This window comes from Photinus pyralis, unplaced genomic scaffold, assembly GCF_008802855.1.
Source record: "Photinus pyralis isolate 1611_PpyrPB1 unplaced genomic scaffold, Ppyr1.3 Ppyr1.4_LG10, whole genome shotgun sequence".
NCBI classification, from domain to species: domain Eukaryota; kingdom Metazoa; phylum Arthropoda; class Insecta; order Coleoptera; family Lampyridae; genus Photinus; species Photinus pyralis.
The window spans coordinates 13,541,386-13,563,783 of record NW_022170250.1 but is presented as its reverse complement, the minus strand read 5'-3'; the positions used below and the strand labels follow the sequence as shown (position 1 = coordinate 13,563,783).

The window sequence follows — 22,398 nt, the reverse complement described above, 5'->3', positions numbered from 1 at the left end:
CTCCACACCTGGGAGGGCGAATTAAAAATTATATATATATATATATATATAATAACGCCATCTCGTGCAACATATACATACCACTTGAACAGAACTTTTGACACATAACCTACCTACTTGAAATAATTTAGGGTTTGTTTGCAGTCTCAAAAAATGGATTTAGCTAAAATGTCCAACGACAAAAAGTTGTATTTGTGTAAATGGTATTTTAAAGGTAATTAATCATCATTTGTAACTTGGGAAGCTGAATCTTAATTTTGCAGTTGGTTTTGCATTCTTACCATTTCTATGGATGGTCAATGCCATTTGGTTCTTTACAGAGGCTTTTCGGAAACCGAAATATGAAGAACAGCAGCAAATAAAGCGATGTAAGTTACTATTATGTTTAAAATTACTAAAACCGTCACGTTTTAGACGTTATATTTTCCACTATTGGCAGTGTTATTTGGGCCATTATCATACTGTCGTGGGTGATCGCCTTCCAAGTAAATCGAGCAAGTTGGGGAGAATTTGCCGACAATATATCATTTATTATTCCACTGGGAGTACCCTAGTAATATTAAAATAATTTATTATACAGTATATACAATATATATATATATAAATGCCACACATTTAAAATATATTTGAGTCCTTTTAAAATGGATTGCTAATAAATAGAAATATCACATTATTCAATTCTAGCCAATCTTCGTGTCTGCCGGCATTTTATAACTTCGTGCTTAACCAGACGTATTAAAAATAAAAGTGCTAGTACGTCAGAAACCATCAGCATGTAGAACACAGCTTCCCAACCATACACATTTAAAAATCCGGCAAGTAGGGGCCCCACCGCAGCTCCTGCAAAGGTTGTTCTTAGATTTTATCAATAAACTCGAATGTACCTATAGATCCTGTTCCATCAATGATTGCAGCAACAGTTGCTAACGCTTTTGCGTTACCTTCCAAGCTAGAATGGGTACCTAAATCAGCCGATACTGCTGTCGTAATAAGAGTATATGGACCATTCACTAAGAGGCCCACAATTAGTAAAAGAAAAATGTTCACGCCCAAACTTGTCGATCCCAAAATTTGATACATCCCCATCTATAAAAACTTGGGCTACTGTCGAGGACATTTTATTAATCACTATTACCATTGGTATAGCCAAAATCAGCATACCAGTACAGGTTGTAGCCGACATGTTGGTGTAATCGCTAATTGATCCTGCCAAGATAGAGCCGATAATGCCACCAACATCAAATAATATGGAAAAATCGGCACTATCAGTTGCACCCATTGATGCTAAAACAGACATCTCAAAATGTTAAAACGACAGGATGAAACCTACTGGAGTGATTAAGATAGAGCGGTAACCAGTAGAGGAAGGTGTAGCTGACCAGCTTTGAGAAGAAAAGAGACAATGAAAACTCGATCACGCCCGGAATTTTACACGCCCCAAAGAAGCCTATTGCTACTTCATGTTGAGGTGCAACATAATCTCTCAGGAGGTGCACTCGTTCTGTATTTCGGCGTTGAACTTCCTATAAAAATCATTGTTAGTGAATCGGTACTAAAACCACTAGCCAATCTTGAATAAGAAAAAAAGCAAGTGAATGGTGACAATTTTCAACGCCCAATCACGCTTAGATGCCAATGACTATTGCTTTTAAATGGCTTTATTTCTCCACAATTATTGGCACCTAAGAGTTGACAAACGATAGCCTTTGTCTAATTTAATCAGGCCTCTATTGATAGTCCAGTCATATTAGGATATTACAATTACCTAGAAATAATTTCCTAAAACGGGATACATCTTTTCAGTTCTGATAACTTTTGTTTTTTCTCTAACGGTTAGGGAATAAAACTTAAATCAATTACAAAACTTGAATTTTATTTGATTTTTGGCAGTTAAACTCGGACATTACATTTACTTCCTTACTGGTTTTTGAGGAAATGTGATGACTATAACAATATAAGGTCAAAATCTTGTGATATATGCAGTATGTTCGCTCCCAGATGGGACATAAGTTCGGTATTATTAGCAGTATGGAATATACTTTACAACCTATTCTCATACCCGCCAAACATACAAAAAAATTTCATTAAAATTCAGTCAAGCCATTTGAGAGGAGTGCGACCACAAACACCGTGACACGAGACTATGTGCTTATACGAGGATTGTTCAATAGAAACATGTTTAATCTATGTAGCCATGACCTGGTCGTCATTGTAACCAAATTCATTTGTTTAGTTTGTTTGCTTAAGTAAAGCGTCTGTCATTCTAAACTGGGACTGCATTTGAAAATGGCATCCATGATAGAAAATCCATCCAAAGATAACTTGCGTGCCGTTATTCAGTTTTTCGCCTCTGACGGACGTCAGCCAATGGAATTTTATACGAGAATGAAAGCTGTATATGGTAAGTATAGTGATTTTAAAGTGCTTACGGATCAGCATCAAGAGTAAACGTCCCGGGAAGCTCACAAACGGTGTCACTCTTCTGCATGATAATGCCCGACCCGATGTAACCCAGGCGATTCAAGAACTACTCAGTCGTATGAAGTGGGAAGTGTTACAACAACCGCCTTACAGTCCCGACCTGTCCCCTTGCAATTATTATGTTTTTGGCCCATTAAGGCAATCACTAAAAGGACGGCGGCGGTTCAAATCGGACACTGAGGTAGACTTTGCGGTTGGGGAATGGTTCCGCAAAGAGCCGCAAGAATTTTACCAGCACAGAATTTACAGATTGGTAAAACAGTGGGATTCATCCCCTTACCCTTCAGATAAAATGTTCTACATAATTTAAACCTGCGGTATAAACGTAGAATCACTCCTCCTCACTCATAAGACCACTATTTTTGAAAGGTCCTTTTCTTTTCAAATGTGTAGCTAAATTATATTAAATGAATACCTCAAAATATGTTCAATCAAAAATTTCGAAGTTCAATTCGAGCTCCTTTTATATAAAAAACAGTGTGATAATCAACGTCAGTGGCAAAATCCTAATGTGATTTGTGTAGCTGTCTATGAATGTTTAATGAACAATTGTTTTATTTACATTTATGTTTTTTCGTACTTCCGGGACTAAAGTAACAACTTCACTCCATTATGACAAGTACTGAAGTGTCACTTTTTGTCCTGCCGGGATTAAATTTAGACGAAAATCCCGGAAAGATGTAATTACTAACAAGGCAATTTCAGTAGGTTGTTCCACATTTTGTATGCGGCACTACTTCTTAAACGCATCGTACTGCTGCTCATACAGTTTCTTGGATTTCGGTGGTATCAATTCTTTACCTACTTTAGCCGCTTTTTATCAATATCAAATGCACCTCTGTAACCCACCACCAAAATTATGACACTAGCAATGACAGTTTCCAAATTATTTTTGTTACCATGGCATAGGGATTGTCATACCAACGCAACGTTCCTATGGTAACTTGTTAAGCAGCGATTTTTTGAAAGAACGCGTTCTCTAACTCCATACATATTAAGTGTTTCAGTTTCGGAGGTACGAAAAATATCGTATATACCTTGCGACTGAAGTAGTGGTCTTAATCCCTCAGGTAAATTATGGCCCTCCCTTCGGTCGGGCCATAAACTTTACCTTCGGGATTAAAAGTACTACTTCAGTCCCGCGGTATATAATATACTATTTTTGTTATATGCCCCAAGATTGTCTTTCCTATTTTTTGTTTATTTTATCCATTCTATGTATCTTTTATATCTTGTGCAAGAGTTAATTTGTTATTTTTATGAGCATTAATTACCCAATGTAAATCATTTTAGAATTTTACCGGAGTACCTGTGTTTAAGGGTAATGTTAAACAAAATTGCAACCATGAACTTACAAAGTCGCAAGATGATGTGTAAGCCGAGATTAGAAAATCCTAAAAGAGTTTGATTATCATGTTTCAAGGTGAACAATTGTTCCATAGTAAAACTTACTTGCTCTCCAATGATGATATCTGTATCGTCTACTTCAGAATCAGACTCAGATGATGAATCCCTATTAGCAACTTGGTTCTGAAGACTTCTATTAAATTTCTAAAAATTCGTGTTTAAGAAGCAATAGACGATGTAACATAATTAAAGAAACTAACCCGTTGATGGGTTGAGGTGGCATTGTTTCTATCCTCATCCGGTAAGTAACATCCAACATCCGTAGGGCTTACAACTAGAAATAGAAACATTAAAAATCCTCCCAATGCGATAATTAAGCCGGGGTAAATGAACGATAACGACCAATCAGTTTCAACAAAACTAGCGGCAATTAATGAACCTGAAAATTAAAACTTGAAACATTTATATGGGGACCATACTATGACATCACCTAAGATATTTCCTACACTTGTATGAGAATTCCATATGCCAAATGTGAGGCCACGCTTACTTTTCCCACACCAATTCCCTAATACTGCTATAACACCGGGCCAACCGGTAGTCTGACAAATGCCAGCGGCTACCTAAAACATGGCAAGTAATTATTAGTTCAAAGTATTATGTAGGTACAGCAAACTCACTTGCACTAATAAAAAATACATAACATTATGTATGTTGTAAACTTTTGCGAGTCCAAATAAATAAGAAAAAATTCCAGACAGTAGCATTCCAAGTGATAAAAAATAACGTAAGTTGAAACGTTCGGCAATGAATCCTGACGCAAACATCGCAATCGCATATGAAAATAGAAATGCAGAATCGAGCTCTCCAAAAACTTCAGCCGCATCGGCATCGGTTCCATCTGTAATAATTAAGTAGTGACAATGACTAGACAGAGGTAGGTACGTACTAAACGGGATCCAACTGCTGCAATCATGCCTAGACGTATTTGTACAGTTTGGGTGAAGAACGGCCTTTGCAACTGATAAAGGTTTACGTGATAAATGATAACATGTGTAGGCAATGTAAGTCAACACCAGTACGCTGGTACGGTACCTGCTCAAGACAAGTGCATTGTGGAGATGTTGCAATTGATTCTTTGTACGTACCACAATTGTCGGTTACATGAGAAGTTAGGGCAAGATTTATCGGTAACAGTTTGTAAAAATTGTACACCTACAGGTATGTCTCTCATTATAAAAGATTCGGCTGTTCCAATTTGAAAATCAGTTATTAACCTCAAATGGTTAACAATTCGAGACTTCACCTAATATTTCAATCACTTCATTGTTTTTTGCAATTGTATTGTTCTCAGAAATTGTTATTCATAACTAATTGCCAACAGAAACTGTTTTTTAAATCCTAAACCTCAATAATTCGTAGTACACGTTGACTTTCAACATCCATTGCTACCACACACTTGCAGATGTGTTCCACACTGACTCCCTGTACTGCACAAACGCAAGCGCGCTAAAATTTGAATTTGCTTTAACGTGCCACCGTTTGTTTTGTTTATAATACCTGCTGACTTCCATATTACAAACCAAATGTCGCTGTATTTTCGGAAAGAATATGTTCTTCTTCTCGAATTAAAGCGTTCGGTCACTACTGTGAATTCCAGTTAAATACATTATAGCGCCAACTTGAAAGCAAACCTCCACTTTAGCTATCAGTCATGATCCTTGTAGTCTGGTTTTTTGTGATTCGTTCAGCACCGGACTCTCTCTTTACCATAGGTCAATGTTGGTCTGTAACGTTATTGCTGTAAGTAAATGTCATTAACTCTTTCTAATTAACTATTACAGTACTTACCGAAGCAGTTTCCTAATATTGTATCGCCTTTGGCATATTCTATGACCATGCACTCCAAATGTAGATAACAACAAAATTCATCTTTATAACATGGCATTTTCATATACCTACTACATATAATAGGTAAGCAGGTAAGCTAAAATTATCTTCAATTATTACGTTTGCAGGTTATGTGAAGGTATATTATTTACCCGTTACACTTGACAGCTTTACACAAATTCAAATTTTAGCGCGCTTGCGTTTGCGCAGTACAGGGAGTCAGTGTGGAACACATCTGCAAGTGCTACCACACCCCCCCATTCCCAACCAATCGGTTGTCAGCCAAGATTGCTTTTAATTGTAATAGAGGACACCACTCTACACTTTTTCGAATTTGCCTACGATTTTTCGACTAATTTCGGAATTTTAAGATGGCCAAATAACTAGCACGGCCAATTTGAAATAAGGAGTCCCCCCACAAGGTTCCATTCTAGTGCCTTTTCTCTTCAAGACATGCCCTACCATGCTAACAAAGCCCTATCAATATTTTTTGCGGATGGCACTAGGTACTCTGAACGTTTTGAGCGAAAGCGTTGACCTTTAAAGTTACATACATCCCTTGCTCAGCTTTTGAAAGGAACTGACTGGACTAAGGACTTACGGATTCACCTTGTTACTGCTTACGAGGAGAGAAAATGTCTTCGGTTTTCTCTACAGAAGCGATAAAGTAAAGTTCTCGAAAGTGAACTTTTCAATGGCTCCATTCTTTGGTGGCATTTTGAGTACTCTAGGATCGGGTTTAAATCTTTCTGGTCGTAAGAGTTTGTCCATTATCGAAGATTAAATTGCAGTGTAGATCTTCTGAATTAAGGCCTTAATCTACAAAATAATTTAACAATTTCAAGTTGGATAAATTGAAAGTATTATAACATTACAAGTCACATCGTGAAAGTTGGTTGCCTAATACTCAGGCGCGACGAACGTCAGTCCAATGCCACGTAAATTGATTGATAGCATATGGTTGTGGGTAGGTGGAACATTTTTGATACAACACGTAATTTGAATGAACTTTATGTGGAAGCCTTTAAACAATGCACTGAATTTTCGTAATTATTTTGTGTAAGACATTGTACAAGTGACGTCGATGGTGACGTCAACGTCAGCGAAATCTAGACGAAAATGTACGTACTACTTCAGTGGGCTGTAGAAAACTTAGTGGTGACGACCTAAGTTTAAAAATTTTGTGAAAATGTCGGGAAAATCGTATTCCGTTGATAGATTAGAACGTGTTGGTTATTATAAGTTGGAGAAAACAATTGGCAAAGGAAATTTCGCGGTTGTTAAGTTAGCGACACATGTTGTTACAAGAACGAAGGTACGTTTTTTGTTGTGTAAATAAAAACGTCACTTATGTGACGGCCTTATGCAGTTTTAATTCATGAAAATCTGATCTCTTACGAAATTTCGTGGGTCTTTAGACTGTAATTGGGTAGAATTTCCCTCCGTGTATACAGTGTATGTGTATATGTTTTATCGCCGTAAGTCGGATAGGTTAGGTTACATGTCAAATGATTGTCGTTTTAAGGACATTGTTCCGACTCTCTGTTTATGTACAACAAATACCTGACCTTTTTTCCTTTGATTTTGGCATGGTTTTTACAAGGCCAACTGGATTGTAACGTTCAAGTTGAGTGTTTTAGCAAAACTTTTCGAAAAATCGATAATTGGCGAATGACAAAAAGTAAACAACAAAACAAAATTTTTTTTATAATGTTGTCACAGGCGCGTGATAAGATTTTATCATCACTAGCTCGAGTATTTAATTTTTAAGCTAGTAAAATAATGGTACTAATAATTACAATGCGGAAATTTACTTGTACTTGTGTGTACGGGGGATTAATTAAAAATGTAAATGACTCCCGGTCTTTCCTAGCGTACTTAGACATTTGTTTACTTGCCCGTATTCTCGTCTGTATGTGAATTAAAGTCGTGCGAGGGCTCATTTATACATTTACTTAACTGTAACCGATTCAATTTTTGGGGGAAATTAGCGAAAAACCTTGACCTTGGATGTTGTGGCCGTGTTTTTGTACATAGGTACTAACATACCTATTGAGATTACATAGACAGGGTGGACCATCTTTAAAAGTTGGCGGTGTATCCGCACTCAGTAAGTAAATCTCGACAACTGAGAAAATCCTTCAAATGTTGAAATTAATTTGAGTTAATTATCTACCATACTCGTTCCTCCGAGCTCATATAGTCCTTAGCTATGCGTTGCCGAAACAGAATTCGAAATTCATTCTCGAGGAAGGACGGACAGACACAAAAACACATCGAAACCGCTATAATGGCTCAGCATAGGTAATAACTTACTAATAAATCAGAATCCATAAACCATTTGTTGCTCAAAAATTACCGCATGAAATTAAAAACGTTGTTCGTACTTTAATTACAACAATTTGTACATGAAGAAATAGTCGTATGTGTAAAGAAAAATTTTATGTAATAATAATTAATTTGAGTAACAAATTCTTTGCTCATATCTAGCTCCTAAGACATCAAAACTCCCACTGTCGCTTTCATTTATACGTGCTGTCGATTATTAAAAACTGTTATAATTTCTTTAACAACATAATTTTGTATTAAAATAAATACAAAGAGAAAATACTAACGCGTCGCTTACTAATCATTGGCAATATAAATGGACCCCACAGCAAGCAAACTCAAATCACGACATTGAATGTATGTACGTGCCTTCTGAAATATGTACTGTTCATTTGCAGCAACAAATTTGGACGCGACATTTGGGCTTTTCTTGTTCCCAATAGTTGTTTTTTATGGTTGGACCAGCTTAAGATTAGGTTAACCCCTTTTCACATTAGTTTTAATTTACGTTGTTCTAATAGGTAAACCAAAAAGAATAAATAAACAGCAAATTTTTGAGAAGGGCAACAAATTAGCGTATAGGAGGTGAGGAGGACTAATTGTTTTGGATATGTAAGAGTGATTTGTTTTGGCGTTGGGGGAGACATGAAAAGCAACTTAATTAAAAATAGAAAGAATCCAAATTTGAAGAGTCTGATAAAAATGAAACGGCTACAAGTAAGTACAAGACCTGCGAGAGTATCTTATGAGTTGTAGTGACCAAGTAAGTACTGACTGCGGCAAATGGGGCGTATTTGTATAGGTATTGCAGAGGGCTGGTTCACTCCTCACTTGTTTCTTATCTCTTGATCTCCTTGAAGCTACTTTTGCTTGGAGTTGTATTCGTTTGGGTCGAGATTCTAAATGCATTGCTGCTGTTACTCGAAGGTCCCTAGCTCTGTTTAGGTGGAGAAGCTTCAAGGGGACGCTTTATCTCAACAACGGGTTTGTGCAGTTTATCGGGATATTAAATAAACTATTGATCGCGTTCCATTACCTACTAAATAAACCGTCCTAAGCGTTGCGAAATGCAGGGTACATACGCGCTGCTAACCGAATTTTATCAATTAATAATAATCAATAAAATTAATTGGGACTTCCGTGGTGTATATTAAAGACGGTTTCCGTTCGTAGTTGAAGTAATAACGTAACAAATCACGGGCGTACGAATGTACCGATATTGCTGACGGCGATGCAAAACATATAATTTGTGAAATTCTGTCTTTTAGGAACTGTTGAAATTGCGAAAAAAAGGCACGGTCTTACATCTTTCGCAACAAAACGTTTTTTTTTAGTGGCATCTCAACAATGCACGATGCATACATGATGTGCGGTCGGCGACATCTGGGCGCCATCCCCGAGCTTGTTGATTTTCTGTTTCTTCCTATTTTGTTCTACAGTGTTGATTGGAGTCGTCCGAAAGATCTTGCACAACTCCTGCGTGAGGGAATTTTGTTTTTTTCCCTAGGGGCGAATTTAGCCATTCCTTGCAAGGCGCTTGGTCGAGGTGTAGTCAACTTCGGACACCCAAAAGGTATCTTCCTCTGCGAGTTTTGTCGTTTCTCGTGTGTCGCCAATAGATGATCGAGTTATGAGAAGTGCCCCAAAGATTGAGTACGATTTTGTGGACGGTTTTTAGCGATACTCACCAAAAGGCGAATTGCGGGCAAAAGGGACGTCGGAAGTGGGTACCGACAAAGGGAATGTGGTTGCTCCCGATAAAATCGTACCCATGGCGGAGGAAAAAATATGAGGAAAAGGACAGTACCTACTTAGTTTAGGTAAATTCCATTTCAATGACTGCATTCATACATTTAAATTAACTTTAAAGTGAAATTTGCGGTTCAAAATATTGACGAAGAATGACGATCGAAAGTTTCTGTGGAGGCATTTTTTTTAGATATGCAAATTTTTTTCTATGTTGGAATTGAAGTCTAAGAGATTTACTCCTACTAAATGTATACCTGACATTCTATTTCGGGTTGCCATAAATCCGAAATGTTTTTCTCTTTTGAGTTACATTCATAAAAGAATACGCTTTTTAAATGTTAAATTTGACAAATTCAAAATTCTCAAAACTATATTTCCAATTAATTACGCGAGAACAAGGTCACGTGCGACTCTTTCACACTAAAACTCGCTCCAAGTAAACCGATGCATACATACACGTGCACGTCAAAGACAACGTGACACCAACAGAATAGTCGTAATAATGCGTATCCACTGCTGGCGAAGGCTCGTCGGGTCAATTCCTTAAATTAAAGTTAATCAAACAATTGCAATCTCCATGATCTTACTCGTGAAGCCCTGTTTTAATAAATATTTTATTTCATGTCGGCTTTCAAACTTACAATAATTGAGTACCTACCGCCCCAAAATTCTCCATGACATTCTGGCTTGCCATCGAACTTTGTGATTAATTACCAAAAAATAAAACAATTAGGTACTATCGTAATCAAACCTATGGGGATTTATGTTTTAATGTACAACAGTTTTATTAGGTGCTATAATTCCGCTCTTCTGATACACAGTCATAGTTTTAACCACGGTTTTAACGCATTAAAAAATGTTGAAAGTCTGTGATTTTGAACTAAGCAATGGACTCGATCGTTTTTGCTCACAACTCACGTGGCCGACGAATCCTAATGCGATAACTAGCTCTCCTACTGCCATTAAACGGTAATTGTTGCTTGGCAGGGACAAACTTGAAAACCTTTGCCGAGATTGTTGTGCTGCTTGTGGACCAAAAATGCCTAGCAGTAATTGAAACGAGAAACGAAGTGAATTGGATCAGTTTAGGGTTTAGGGCTTATTACTTTGAACAAAAACTATTGTGCCATTCTGAAAATTAACTTTCTCATTTTGACTGTGGCCTGTAGTACAATAAACAATGAAATGAGTACAGGATGGCAACAACTTCAAATGTGAAAATGTTGACCACAAGACAACGATTACCATTTGATCTTGTTTTATTAATTTGAGAAAGAGAGAACTTGCGCCGCCCAAACATGCATAGGTATCATTTTTCGGTTTTGCATCCATCTTGGATTTTCCAATGCTATTGAGCTCCTTTTTTTGTAAATTTGCAAGTACAAATTGTTTATTATCGAGATATCGAGTATAATTTTGTATTGCTGTCTGTGTGCACGATAACTCTATTCGAAAATTACTATACATGTTCTTAAGGATATATGAGAGATCGCTATTGTTTTTCAGCTATGTAGACTAAGGTTCCAAAATAATTCTTGTTACAAAGAAGATAAGAATGTGCAGTTTTCTGTTTTAGTAAATATTCCTTAAACCTCAAACAACTTCTCTATTTGCGCCTCGATTTGCGCATTCCAAGTTTTTTGTTAAGATACTTACGAGGATACTTACTTGAAATTTTTGTATGTAATGTAGACACCTCGAACAAAAGTAAAACCTCGAGTAAAACTAATGCAGAATCAAAAAATTTGTTTTATTAAAGCCGAGATTAAAGCTATGCTGATCTGCTGGGACAGAATCAAACCCTTAAGTTGTGTTGTAAAAATGATGGATGCGTGAAAATCCCGGGATCGTTCGATATTCAATTGTATCGTATTTTTTAATTAATACATCCGTAATATTAATTCTGGTCAAATAAATTGGAAATTTGTTTCAGGTGGCCATAAAAATAATAAATAAGACTGCATTAGACGAAGAAAATTTGACAAAAATATTTCGAGAAACAGCCATAATGAAAAAATTGCGCCATCCGCATATCACAAGACTGTACGAGCTAATGGAGACGAAGCAAGCAATATATCTTGTAACTGAGTTTGCCAGTAAAGGAGAAATATTCGGTATTACTTCTACATGCGTAAAGCTCTAATTAATATTCTAACACATTTTAGATCACTTAGTTGCAAAAGGCCGAATGACAGAATCTGAAGCAAAAAGGATTTTTAACCAGATCGTTTCAGCAGTTAATTATTGCCATTCGCAAGGCGTCGTTCACAGAGATTTGAAGGCTGAAAATCTTTTACTTGATCATAATATGAATATTAAGGTATGGGTCGTCATGACTAAGGTTTGTTTGTGGTTAACAACCTTTTTGTAGTTGGCCGATTTTGGCTTCAGCAATCAGTTTACGGATGGTTGCCAGTTGTCCACATGGTGTGGTTCACCCCCATACGCTGCCCCCGAACTCTTTCAAGGATTTAAGTACGATGGACCCAAAGCAGATATATGGGTAATTACAAAAACAAATGCAATTATCAATAACCAGTATCGTATTCTTTGCAGAGTTTAGGGGTGGTGCTTTACGTTCTTGTTTGTGGATCCCTTCCGTTCGATGGTCCCACACTTCAATCCTTGCAAAATGTAGTTATCTCTGGGAAATTTCGGATACCGTACTTTATGTCACAAGGTAATTGACATTGCGAAAATCATATTTTTATGAAACATTTTTGCAGATTGTGAACATTTAATCCGTCACATGCTGGTAGTCGACCCTGATAAAAGACTGACAATGGCACAGATCGCAAAACATCGATGGTTAGCGAATCTACCGCCGGTAGATACAGGACCTGACCGAGAGATGCACTTAAACAAGACAGTCATTGAACACATGCTACAGTTACCGCAACTTAATCAAAACATGATCCTACAGGTTGGAAATTGTTGAAATCCCTAAATCCATCAACGACTTTGTTTTAGTCTCTCAAATCAAATTCATTCGATCACATTTACGCAATATATAACTTACTCGTCGATAAATTGCATCAACGAACCATCAACTTTCAATCCAAATTATGTCAATCATCGGATGGCGACGGCACAAAACATGACCTGTATTCCCGTTCGGGATCGCAAAAATTTAACGAGCGCAGTGACTCATTTAATGAGCAATTAGTCAGTCAGGGTCACAGTTTGTCTAGTGAGGTTTGTTGTACCACCCCACTTTTAGCATTTATCTCATTTGCTTAGTGCAGATGCGAACTGAGAAATTAGAAGAGCCCCAATCGGTCAGACGCGAGAGCTTTAATGAAAACTGTTTGCGAGAAGTGCGAGACGACATGAATGAAAAACGAAAGTTACTTTTGGAAGGTGCGTCTGAAGATATTGGTTCCCCCTTTGTATCCATATCTACCATACCGGCTGTTTATTTAGCTGGTGATGTTGATGGACAGCCATTTGAGAAGGTAACTTAAGATTAATTTGCACATTTGATGCTAAACATGCAATGCACTTTTTCAAACAAATACCGGTGCCATTTATGCTTTTTGAGTATTCCTTGTGCACTCGTGTCTGATATGTCAATTTCTCTTTGGATATCATTAAGCGATGCAGTTGGATTTGCAGCTTGTTCTTCAGAGTCTACCACAGGCTTGGTTTTTTGTATTTTTGCTTGAAACATACCGTTATTTCTGCAATTTTGCGGAAGTGGCACCATCTTGAAAATATTTTAGTTCAATTCATCATGTGCCAAAACCCTTAATAGGCCTTATCAGTTTAGTTTTATTTTCAAAACTTCTCCATAATATCTTTCTAACTGACGCTCGTCAAGAATGACCCTGTATATCACCTTTAAATATGTAACTAACATGCCTGAACTACTTGCTTAGTTTGGTGAGATGGAAATGGAAGCTGTTGAAGACTCCAGTGCTTTGACAATACCATCGACCACTTCGTCTACTGGTTATGGAAGTTGTTCGTCAGGTGATCAGTACCTTACTGTACGTCGGCACACTGTTGGTCCGGGCGATCCTGCACACGAACAAGTACATTTTTTCAATTATGAAATGATTGTTTATGACATAATTTAAATGTTGAAGGTATTGGAATCGCACTATATGTCGCAAGCACAACAAGATCCCAATGGACATGGCCTGCGAATACTTCCGAACACTAACTTACCACTACATTTACCCCTGTTGGCGCAACAAAATCCCCATTACTATAGTGGGAAGGATCCTCATTTATTGAAACCACCAACTGTGCTTCATGCAGCTGGTGGTTTTGGACGACGCGCTTCAGGTTAGCTTGAAAGCTTTATCGACTTTCTATTGAATTAAATTACACGAGGAGATGCCTTGCATGTATTGGTGGGGCGAAAATTATTTCAATTAATTCAGCAGAAAGTCGGCATTAAGAATCATGTACAATTGAATTTAATAACATGCTGATTTTGACGTAGACGGAGGCGCCAACCTGCATATGGTTTGGGACACCCCCGGCTCTCATGATCAACTGTCAGCAATGTCCACAAGCTCTAGTGGTAATCCAAGCATAAGTAGTGGAACGACAACTCAAACATTAGATACAACACAACCTGTCTTAGACGAACTAACAGATCCTTATGCCATTACAAGGTATTTGTTAACTCGCGGAAATTCCAAGAGGCACACGATGGCCAATCCTGAAGATGTGCATTCGTTACAGTCTAGTGCCACAACTGGTACACGTACACGGCGTACCGGTTTACTCACAGTCATGGAAAGACCACCAGGTACGTTTGTTCATTTGTATATTAATACATTTATGGTATACTCAATGTTTTAAATATTAATGGGCATTGGCGAAGATCTACTGTAACATGATAAGGTACAGTAAATGTTTTGATGTTAACATATATAGCACTACCATATTTTTGTTATAAAGTATGATTATTGCATTCCTCATTTCCGTTTTGCATGTTTTGCTAATGTATTCTGTTGCGATATAGAATGTGGTCTCAGTTTATCGCAATAAAAAACGTTTAGTTAAATATTATTAAGTTGAGGTCATTAGCAAATTGAAATTTGGGAGATTAACCATACAGACTGTTGGGTGAGCCTTCTGTATCAACTTTGAATAATAAAAAGCGTTATAATTAAAAATCAATCAAAATGAACTCACAAGATACAAATACCCGATGAACCCGAATTACTGATAGAAATCGGATTTCTGGGCACTTAAAAATGTCAAAATATACACTCAAAGTCTGCATTAATTTTGAGATTCAACCTTTTGAAATACTAAATAATAGAATTCAAGTAATTTATAATTTATCAGATTTACAACCCATATGAAAAATACGTTTTAAAATGTTACTCTTCTAAATTGACATATTTCACTATTAATCTTTTGATGCGCAACCCTGTATTATCGTTCCAATTGATGTTCTTCTACCATAGACCGGGTCGGTATTGGTTTTTGACCAAGCGTCACTTCACTTGTTTTCTATGCGATCATTTTCATTGAAACCGTACCGAATGGCATCCAATAAAATGTTGAAATTATATATCTATAACCTCATTGTGTTATAATTAGTAATAGTAAGGGAGCCCACGATGCTAAATGCGAATTTATTCGAGCGTCGTAGGGACCTTTTGAACTTTGTAGATTAGACGGTAGAAAGAAATATATGATGAGGTCTTTAGTAATGTATATGTTTCAACATATTATTGTAGTTAACCCACCTTACTCTAATCTGACGCTCTCAAGTAAATCCGAAAATTCCCTATTTTACTCCCCTACTATAACCTTATCTAATTGAATTGATATTTGCTTAGAAGATTGAAAAGTTTTTTTTATTTTGGTAGCTACTATGAATTGTGTTGCTCTGCTGGTTCTTTCAGTTGTTAGTTCTCCCGCTCGTTACCATTTATATTACCTTATCATTGATTTCCAACAACCGAAACAACAGCTATTTTTTTATTTGTATTTGTTAATAACTATTATTTTACAATGTGAACTGCTTTTATTTACGCTAAAATGTTTAATTCCGATTCTTATTCTTTGCCAACTAAATAAAAGCATTTTGTATTGTGCGCTATATTTTTTTTGTGTAGTAGTTGTTTAATTTGCATGCTTTGTTAGTAATATCACCCGAGCTAGTGATGGAAGTAGAAGCTCGTATGAGACGTAACTACATGCCGCCTATAATTCCCCAACGTAAACATTCTCGACAGTCGGCTAAACCCCACTTACCAACTGTACAAGAATTACAAGGTAAGTTCAAAATTGTAAGCTTTGATTTTTTCATTTTATTAGAGTGTTTTAATGCAAAATGTCAATCGTTAGGAGTGGATGCATACCCAAACTTACTTTCCTCCGTCTAACTTTGATACTGTGCGGATGTAAATAACTTAACCCAACATGAATTCAATGGTTTAACAAAACTGAGCAAATTGCAATTGACTTAGATGCTATTTTAACTGACAAAATGTATCCAGTAAAATTCATTACAATATTACATTTAGGGCGTGAGCAAAAATCATTGGAGAGGTTCAGTCCTGTGAGACGAGGCAGTGAGGGATCAGCAAGTGGCCAACGGACGCTCAGTCCAACAACACCTCAGCAAGAATGTCAACGCCTTCAAAGAGGACTTGCACCGCGTAGTAGTCCTCCTAGATCCATTCCTGGTACGTCTTTCAACATCTTTAGATTTGCGTGCGACTACATTGAGTGTTATGTAGGATCTCCAATACATCAAATAGTCGGTGACTCTCGCCATCAGATCTCAGAATCATCATCCCCTGTACATCAGTCATACGCCTGTACAACGGATACTAACACAGTTCTAGGTTTAACTCATGACAGTTTGGTTCATTCAAATTTGGGATACGATCCGAATCGCAGTTTTAGTAATAGTCCTTTACATTCCGGTAATATTTCACCGTATAGCAATAGCGGAAGCAATTTAGGTTCGCCCATACATCAAAATCTATATGGGCAAATGCCTAATTTAACAATGTATTCGGGCAACAATTCGCCTGTATTGACTCCGCCAGTTTATGTTGGTTATACGCAAGCAGTATCAGGTGCACTTTCACAACCTAACAGTATTTCCTCCATTACTCAAGGTAAACTTACGTTTTGCAGTGTATTTGCTGTAGGTATAATTCGTTTTTATTTAGGTATAAGCGGTTTGAATACAACCAGCACCGGTTCAATAACGCAAGGAACGCCTTCGACCAATCTCCAGTTGGAGCTCCGTAATCAATCCCAGACGCAGGATGACACAAAAATGGAGGTGCTGTCATACCAACAGCAGTTTTCTCAGAATTACTTGCAGAGTCAACCTAGTTACTTACACCAATCACCTGTACCTCACCACATGCATCATGTTTTGAACATTCATAATCATCGCAGCTTAACCAACTCGCCAATTAGTAATCCTGGTAGTCCTGGACTTGATATGATACAGGAGGAACTTCCCCATTTGCATAATCTTTCGAAAGCTGAGCCGCTACCACTTTGTCATCCCCAAATATCTGTTACAGATGTGCTAGGTAAGTCTGACAATCATTTTCATTACAAAATGAGTAGGCGAAACATAGTTACAGTATCATTAAAAATGATTATCGAATTAGGATGTCTTGAAATTGTAATTTGCGCTTCAAAATTGACACATCTTTACAAGTTGTCAGAGATCTACAAACCAGCTAGCGACCTCGGAAGCCAAATGCTCAACAGGCCTTACTTTTTTGCCACATTCAGAGGAAAACCAGTCGGGTGACAGAAAGCAGTTTGCACATCACCAGACGTATAAAAAAAAACAAAAGTAAAAATGTAGGATCATAGTCGCAGTAGTTTCCTGCATCATTTTGCCCTTGTCTATTAATTTACTTAACCAAAAAGGAAGTATGACAGATGTTATATATGAACGATTCATGTTGTGTGCGCAACCGCTTTCTCTTTCCAGCCTGTGACTGTGTTCTTGTCTTCAACGTTCTAACTGAAAGGTAGTAAACAAGTGAGGTGCACTTTGAACTCACTGAGTGTCGCTAAGCTCTCCATCTCAGATCTCAATGGAATTTCAAATGTTTCTATTGAGGCGCATTTTCTCTCAATAGTGTTTATACAGACATTGTATTGAAATGTTCTTATACTTTCAGTCTGCCACCACTTAGTAAACTATAATTTGAATTCTATTTTAGGTAGTGAGGTAACGCTTGTAGCAGGTTCGGATACCTCTGAAGATTCACTTGATAGTTTAGATAATCAGAAGGTACAAAAAATACCGTCGTTTATAATATCGGAACCGTTAGAAAATCGTCCGTCAATAACGCGTGGAATTGGACGAAAGAGCAGTGCGGAGAATGACGATACAAAATTTTTTAGTAAGGCAACTGATGCGGAAGGTACAAACGAGGAGTTTTTTTTAAGAAGAAATTCTGATAGAAGTTCTTGCTACTCTGATGATTCACTTTCAAATGACAGTCTCAGCATTGGTAACCAAAGTCCCAGCTCCAGTTCCAACAATACCCAAAGCAGCCATTGCCACCTAGATATGCGTAATCGACCAATTGATCCAAATTTTGAGAAAATGCAAATTAATCAGGAACTAGCCAATTCAGGTACTCAAAACTTTCAAATTTTTAAAAATCTTAACTTGGCTTTGGCTCATAACGAAGGTGAAACTAGGTTTATCGTGCAAAAAAGGGATAACAATATTAATCTAAAACTGCTGGATGGCGCTGCGTGTAACAGTCTACAGGATTTTGTTGGGTACTATGCGGAAGATGGGAAGATCTCCGAATTAGATCTTAAAGATGCATTCCAAAAGAATTCTGGCTCCTACGAATTGGAACTGTCGGAAGTGTGTTCTAAATTGGAGACCAACGACATTTTAGAAATAGTAAAGCGAACAATTAACGATCAAATTCCTCCCAAATTGTGTGTACTAAAAACATCGGAGGAAATTGCTAATAAACTTTCCCTCGAGTATGAAGGCGGAATACAGATCGAGTTAAAAATTATTGACAAAAGAAAAGATTCAAAGGGACTTAAAATGCGACGGATATCGGGAGACTATTTAGTCTATAATCAATTATGTCAACAGCTTATTTCGTGTATGACCGTTTCATAGTATCTCCTTAACCAATTGTAAATGCGGACGTTTTAGTTCGCACTTTGTGTTTTTTGTGACTGATCAGAATCCTTATGGATGTTGCAGACGTAGGCCTGAATTTTGCATTTTACTTTATATTTGCATAGAACCAAGAAGTTATGCAAATGCATGTTATCAGGAACCATGCACAGGTGGGAACTGATGAAATGCATTATGATTAATGATCACCAGATATATGAGAGATGATTAAAATTCAACATTATTATTTTTTATGTCTTCTGACCAACGACCACGCCAAAGAAATTTTAAATGCAGTACTCGGGTCATTGTTGAGTAGGTATCCTTTGATATGGTTTGAAATGTACAAGACGTCTTGTAGTTTTTGCATTTTCTATGATAGTGCAGAGTCTATTGAGGTTTTTTGGTTTCTAATAGAATGATTAGAACTTACGGAAAAATTTGGAATCACAGTGATCAATTATACAGGTTTACAACTTTTTTGACGTATTTTCAACTGGTTTTGAATTTTGTCACGCTGCATGCAGGGGCGCAGGCAGTGCCCCCCCCCTCCCATATTTTATATTGGTAGAGCAAAGATGCATCATTTAGTTGTATTTTGTTTAATTTATATGTAAAATTAATATTCTAACTAATTTTTTAATTATTTTCTTAATTCTCAAACCCAGAGTAAATTTGAATCTGCCTGCTCACGCCAAAATTAATATTTTACAAATACTACTGTTCATAAGGCTATTTACTGACAGTACTGAGGATATGCGAAAAAGTAAATTATTTTGAATTTACTGTTGAAAATTATTGGTAGTGCTGCTTGAAATTGAATTATCACTTTTTACCTTGAAGACGGTAAATCACCATTTCTAAAACTTCTCTATCAAAAATTTTGACACAATTTTGCAAAATGGTTCTCTCACATGCCATGTTGGGAGACGCAGTAAGGTTTTCTTGTCAAGGATAGGTAGATTTTCTTGAGGTGAACTTTTCAATCATTAGGTTTTTGGAGACAAAAATAGTTTTAGTTTTTAAATACCTACACATTCAGTAATACATACAGATTTCCTAACATTTGTTTAGGGGAGTTATAATTATATCTAGGAATATTTTTAGTGCAAGTAATCCTTACAGCTACATTAATATGGCTAGCTATATGTTTGCCTCGGACTCTGCTGTGTTGTATGTTTCTTTTTTATATTACTAAAATCAATAAATAGGTCGAAGAAGTAGCAAAGCATACCTATTCAACAAGAAGTATGTACTTTGATGTTGATTGATTTAAATGATCAAAAATGAACTTAGAGCTAATTTCCGAGAGCTCTAAATAGAGACATGAACTGGTCACTTTATTCCTTGGTAATTCATGTGGTGGGAGAGGTATGTAAAATTGTGATGTTTTTCAAGGAAACGTGTATTGTTGACTGAGAGCGTTTTAGTAGTTCAGTAAGTCCTAATTTCTTTCTAGTACTACTGCCATGTTTAATTTAATTGTGCAAGTATAGTTTTAGCATTCCTAATAGGTGTGAATGGATACATGTTTCACGCTAAAAACGATTGTTATCTTTTAGAGTAAGTATAGCTGATGTTTGAACGACTCAAGCAATGTGAAACAATTGTGGTTAGATCATCCAGTTTACCGTAACATCTCCTTATTAAGGAAAAGTTTTTGCAGGGAAATGTATAGTAAACCACTTTTGTTGTATCCCGTGGCAATTTGAGTTAACACATTTCTACGACTCTTGGTCAACAATATGTCAGTATAAAATACATTGTAAATATTTATGGCAGAACATTCCATTATTGGTAAATGAGCTGACTGAAAATGAATTCATAATTCATGATCTGATTATTATAATAATCTTTGTAAAAGTTGCTTTTGAGAAATTTTAAAAATGTGACACCTTGAAATAGGTGGGGGATCGAAAGCAACTTTGTATGTGTATCATAACTTAAATTTTGTATATAACAGAATTTTTTGTAAATATATACCTAGTTTTGCACAATTTGTAAATAGTTTAGTTTTAGTTCAGTATTTGAACCAGGTACACATGTTAAAAATTGTTTCCATTTTCTTATTGTTTAAATCAGCATTTTCGTTGAAGTAAAACTGTATATTTTTATAAATATTGTAAATAGTTCTTGAAGAGTTTTAACATTCCTACTAGGTAATTCTAAACAAAGATTTGTTATTGCAGTTTACTAGCACAATTCATTATTATAACTTAAGTAGTGTCAAACGTACGTATATCAATTTTGAATTATAGGCGATGAAATATATTCCGCTGATTAAAACTTGTTGGGTCGATTTAAATTACGGGTAAAAATTGTTTCATTTGTTGTGTTTGACCATTTTGGAAGCGGGACCTACACAAGATTTGAAATTATGTTTAACATCTTTTGTATGTAGTAGATCGCTTTGGCACCACATTTAAAAAAGTCTTAATAATAAAAGGTTGTATAAATCTTAGTATTTCTGTCAATTCAAATCTGTGATGTGAATAAATGACTGGACGAACGTTCTTAGGTTTTTTGTGGACTTCCTCGATTCTTCAGGGGTTAGTTTTTGTTGTCTTCATTATAGCAACTTCAAATACCAGCTTAACCAACATTTTTATGTTTGTGAACATGCTAGTAGATTTTGACTTAGGTCATTGGTTTTCTTGATTTTAAATTGTAGTAATTCAAGTGGGAATGGTATGGCCGCGGCCATTTTGCGGGGGTGACGGTCAATCAAGAAATTTTAATACATGCAAATAAATTGTTTTGGTTTATTTTTATTCTAAAAGAGTCAAGATTACTTTATAAACTTACATACATTATTGTCTTAGATTTAATCGTCCGTTTCAAAATTAGGGACTACTCACTTAGTGCTTTCCTGGTATTCTCGATCGATATGAATAATCTGTTCGTCTGTGTCTCTGTATTTCCTTAATTTTAGCGGTCGATTTCGCCCGCCCACAAGTTTTTGTTCGTAATATAAATCCCTGCTATGCTGCACCTAATAAAATCCCAAATTGCAGGTAATCCTTAGTCAACCCCAGTTCAGTATGTGATCATCTATCTATGACATGCCTGGTTATTTGTGCATTCATCTCCTTGAAACGTTAGGTTGTATACATTCCACATTCTGAATGGAAATATAGGTGGGCGACGTCCCCTTAGATTTCGTCTTCTAGTATAGTTGTCTTCAAAATAGTCCAGTTCTTCAGTTGGAAAGTTTCCCAAATCATCTAGTCCTGTATGAGGAAAGGCAGTGTATAACCTTCCTTTTTTGCAAAAATCGACTGCACCAAAATTTCTCGGGAAAACACTTTTCCTTATTAATTTTGGTGCGTAGAATCCAAAACAATTCGTACTTTTTCGATCAGACTTCTCAATCAAAAGTTATAGACCAATTTCGAAAAAAAATTCAAAGGGCTGTAACTTTTGAACTAGTAGCCCAATCTTGGAACTGTTTGAAATTATGGATTCTACAGGCCACATTCTATAAGAAAAATTTT

At 36.5% G+C, this 22,398-nt stretch overlaps 3 protein-coding genes and 1 long non-coding RNA gene across 7 annotated transcripts; 2 read left to right on the top strand and 2 right to left on the bottom strand.

The window, feature by feature from the left end:
• The first annotated feature begins 58 nt into the window (after window positions 1-58).
• On the top strand, window positions 59-673 carry LOC116162340 (gamma-secretase subunit pen-2). Its single transcript, XM_031475958.1, has 3 exons — window positions 59-214; window positions 264-368; window positions 415-673. The coding sequence occupies exons 1-3, from the start codon at window positions 154-156 to the stop codon at window positions 552-554; spliced, it is 306 nt and encodes a 101-aa protein (XP_031331818.1). The 5' UTR covers window positions 59-153; the 3' UTR covers window positions 555-673.
• On the bottom strand, window positions 555-5,324 carry LOC116162336 (glucose-6-phosphate exchanger SLC37A2). Of its 2 annotated transcripts, XM_031475951.1 has the most exons (11): window positions 4,977-5,324; window positions 4,778-4,923; window positions 4,509-4,729; window positions 4,319-4,451; window positions 4,089-4,267; window positions 3,934-4,032; window positions 3,837-3,875; window positions 1,331-1,523; window positions 1,136-1,284; window positions 885-1,086; window positions 555-840 (listed from the first exon to the last, which is right to left on the bottom strand). In XM_031475951.1, the coding sequence occupies exons 1-11, from the start codon at window positions 5,060-5,062 to the stop codon at window positions 671-673; spliced, it is 1,617 nt and encodes a 538-aa protein (XP_031331811.1). In that variant the 5' UTR covers window positions 5,063-5,324; the 3' UTR covers window positions 555-670. The 2 variants fall into 2 exon arrangements, with proteins under 2 accessions (XP_031331811.1, XP_031331812.1); XM_031475952.1 differs by lacking the exon at window positions 3,837-3,875 and having other exon boundaries at window positions 4,977-5,323.
• A 120-nt stretch (window positions 5,325-5,444) lies between these two features.
• LOC116162341 lies at window positions 5,445-6,733 on the bottom strand. 2 transcript variants are annotated; one of them, XR_004143534.1, is made up of 4 exons: window positions 6,594-6,733; window positions 5,680-6,537; window positions 5,523-5,629; window positions 5,445-5,475 (listed from the first exon to the last, which is right to left on the bottom strand). It is a non-coding gene; the product is annotated as an uncharacterized LOC116162341 (long non-coding RNA). The 2 variants fall into 2 exon arrangements; XR_004143535.1 differs by lacking the exons at window positions 5,445-5,475; window positions 5,523-5,629 and having other exon boundaries at window positions 5,762-5,815; window positions 5,871-6,537.
• Window positions 6,734-6,772: 39 nt separating this feature from the next.
• Window positions 6,773-21,417, top strand: LOC116162334 (serine/threonine-protein kinase SIK3 homolog). 2 transcript variants are annotated; one of them, XM_031475944.1, is made up of 16 exons: window positions 6,773-7,033; window positions 11,729-11,909; window positions 11,961-12,115; window positions 12,167-12,298; window positions 12,352-12,475; window positions 12,522-12,718; window positions 12,766-12,990; window positions 13,041-13,250; window positions 13,674-13,829; window positions 13,884-14,085; window positions 14,246-14,557; window positions 15,910-16,041; window positions 16,293-16,454; window positions 16,509-16,895; window positions 16,950-17,324; window positions 17,973-21,417. In XM_031475944.1, the coding sequence occupies exons 1-16, from the start codon at window positions 6,908-6,910 to the stop codon at window positions 18,902-18,904; spliced, it is 4,008 nt and encodes a 1,335-aa protein (XP_031331804.1). In that variant the 5' UTR covers window positions 6,773-6,907; the 3' UTR covers window positions 18,905-21,417. The 2 variants fall into 2 exon arrangements, with proteins under 2 accessions (XP_031331804.1, XP_031331805.1); XM_031475945.1 differs by lacking the exon at window positions 15,910-16,041.
• The last annotated feature ends 981 nt before the right edge of the window (window positions 21,418-22,398 follow it).

Bases quoted from the DNA above. Each gene is read 5' to 3' on its own strand.
- LOC116162340 (XM_031475958.1), top strand. From the start codon at position 154: ATGGATTTAGCTAAAATGTCCAACGACAAAAAGTTGTATTTGTGTAAA. The intron at 215-263 runs GTAATTAATCAT...TTAATTTTGCAG, and splicing joins GTGTAAATGGTATTTTAAAG to TTGGTTTTGCATTCTTACCA. The intron at 369-414 runs GTAAGTTACTAT...GTCACGTTTTAG, and splicing joins ACAGCAGCAAATAAAGCGAT to ACGTTATATTTTCCACTATT.
- LOC116162336 (XM_031475951.1), bottom strand. From the start codon at position 5,062: ATGAGAGACATACCTGTAGGTGTACAATTTTTACAAACTGTTACCGAT. The intron at 4,924-4,976 runs GTACGTACAAAG...TGTCTTGAGCAG, and splicing joins TCATGTAACCGACAATTGTG to GTACCGTACCAGCGTACTGG. The intron at 4,033-4,088 runs GTTAGTTTCTTT...ACGAATTTTTAG, and splicing joins CCACCTCAACCCATCAACGG to AAATTTAATAGAAGTCTTCA.
- LOC116162334 (XM_031475944.1), top strand. From the start codon at position 6,908: ATGTCGGGAAAATCGTATTCCGTTGATAGATTAGAACGTGTTGGTTAT. The intron at 14,086-14,245 runs GTTAGCTTGAAA...ATTTTGACGTAG, and splicing joins TTTTGGACGACGCGCTTCAG to ACGGAGGCGCCAACCTGCAT. The intron at 16,455-16,508 runs GTACGTCTTTCA...AGTGTTATGTAG, and splicing joins TCCTCCTAGATCCATTCCTG to GATCTCCAATACATCAAATA.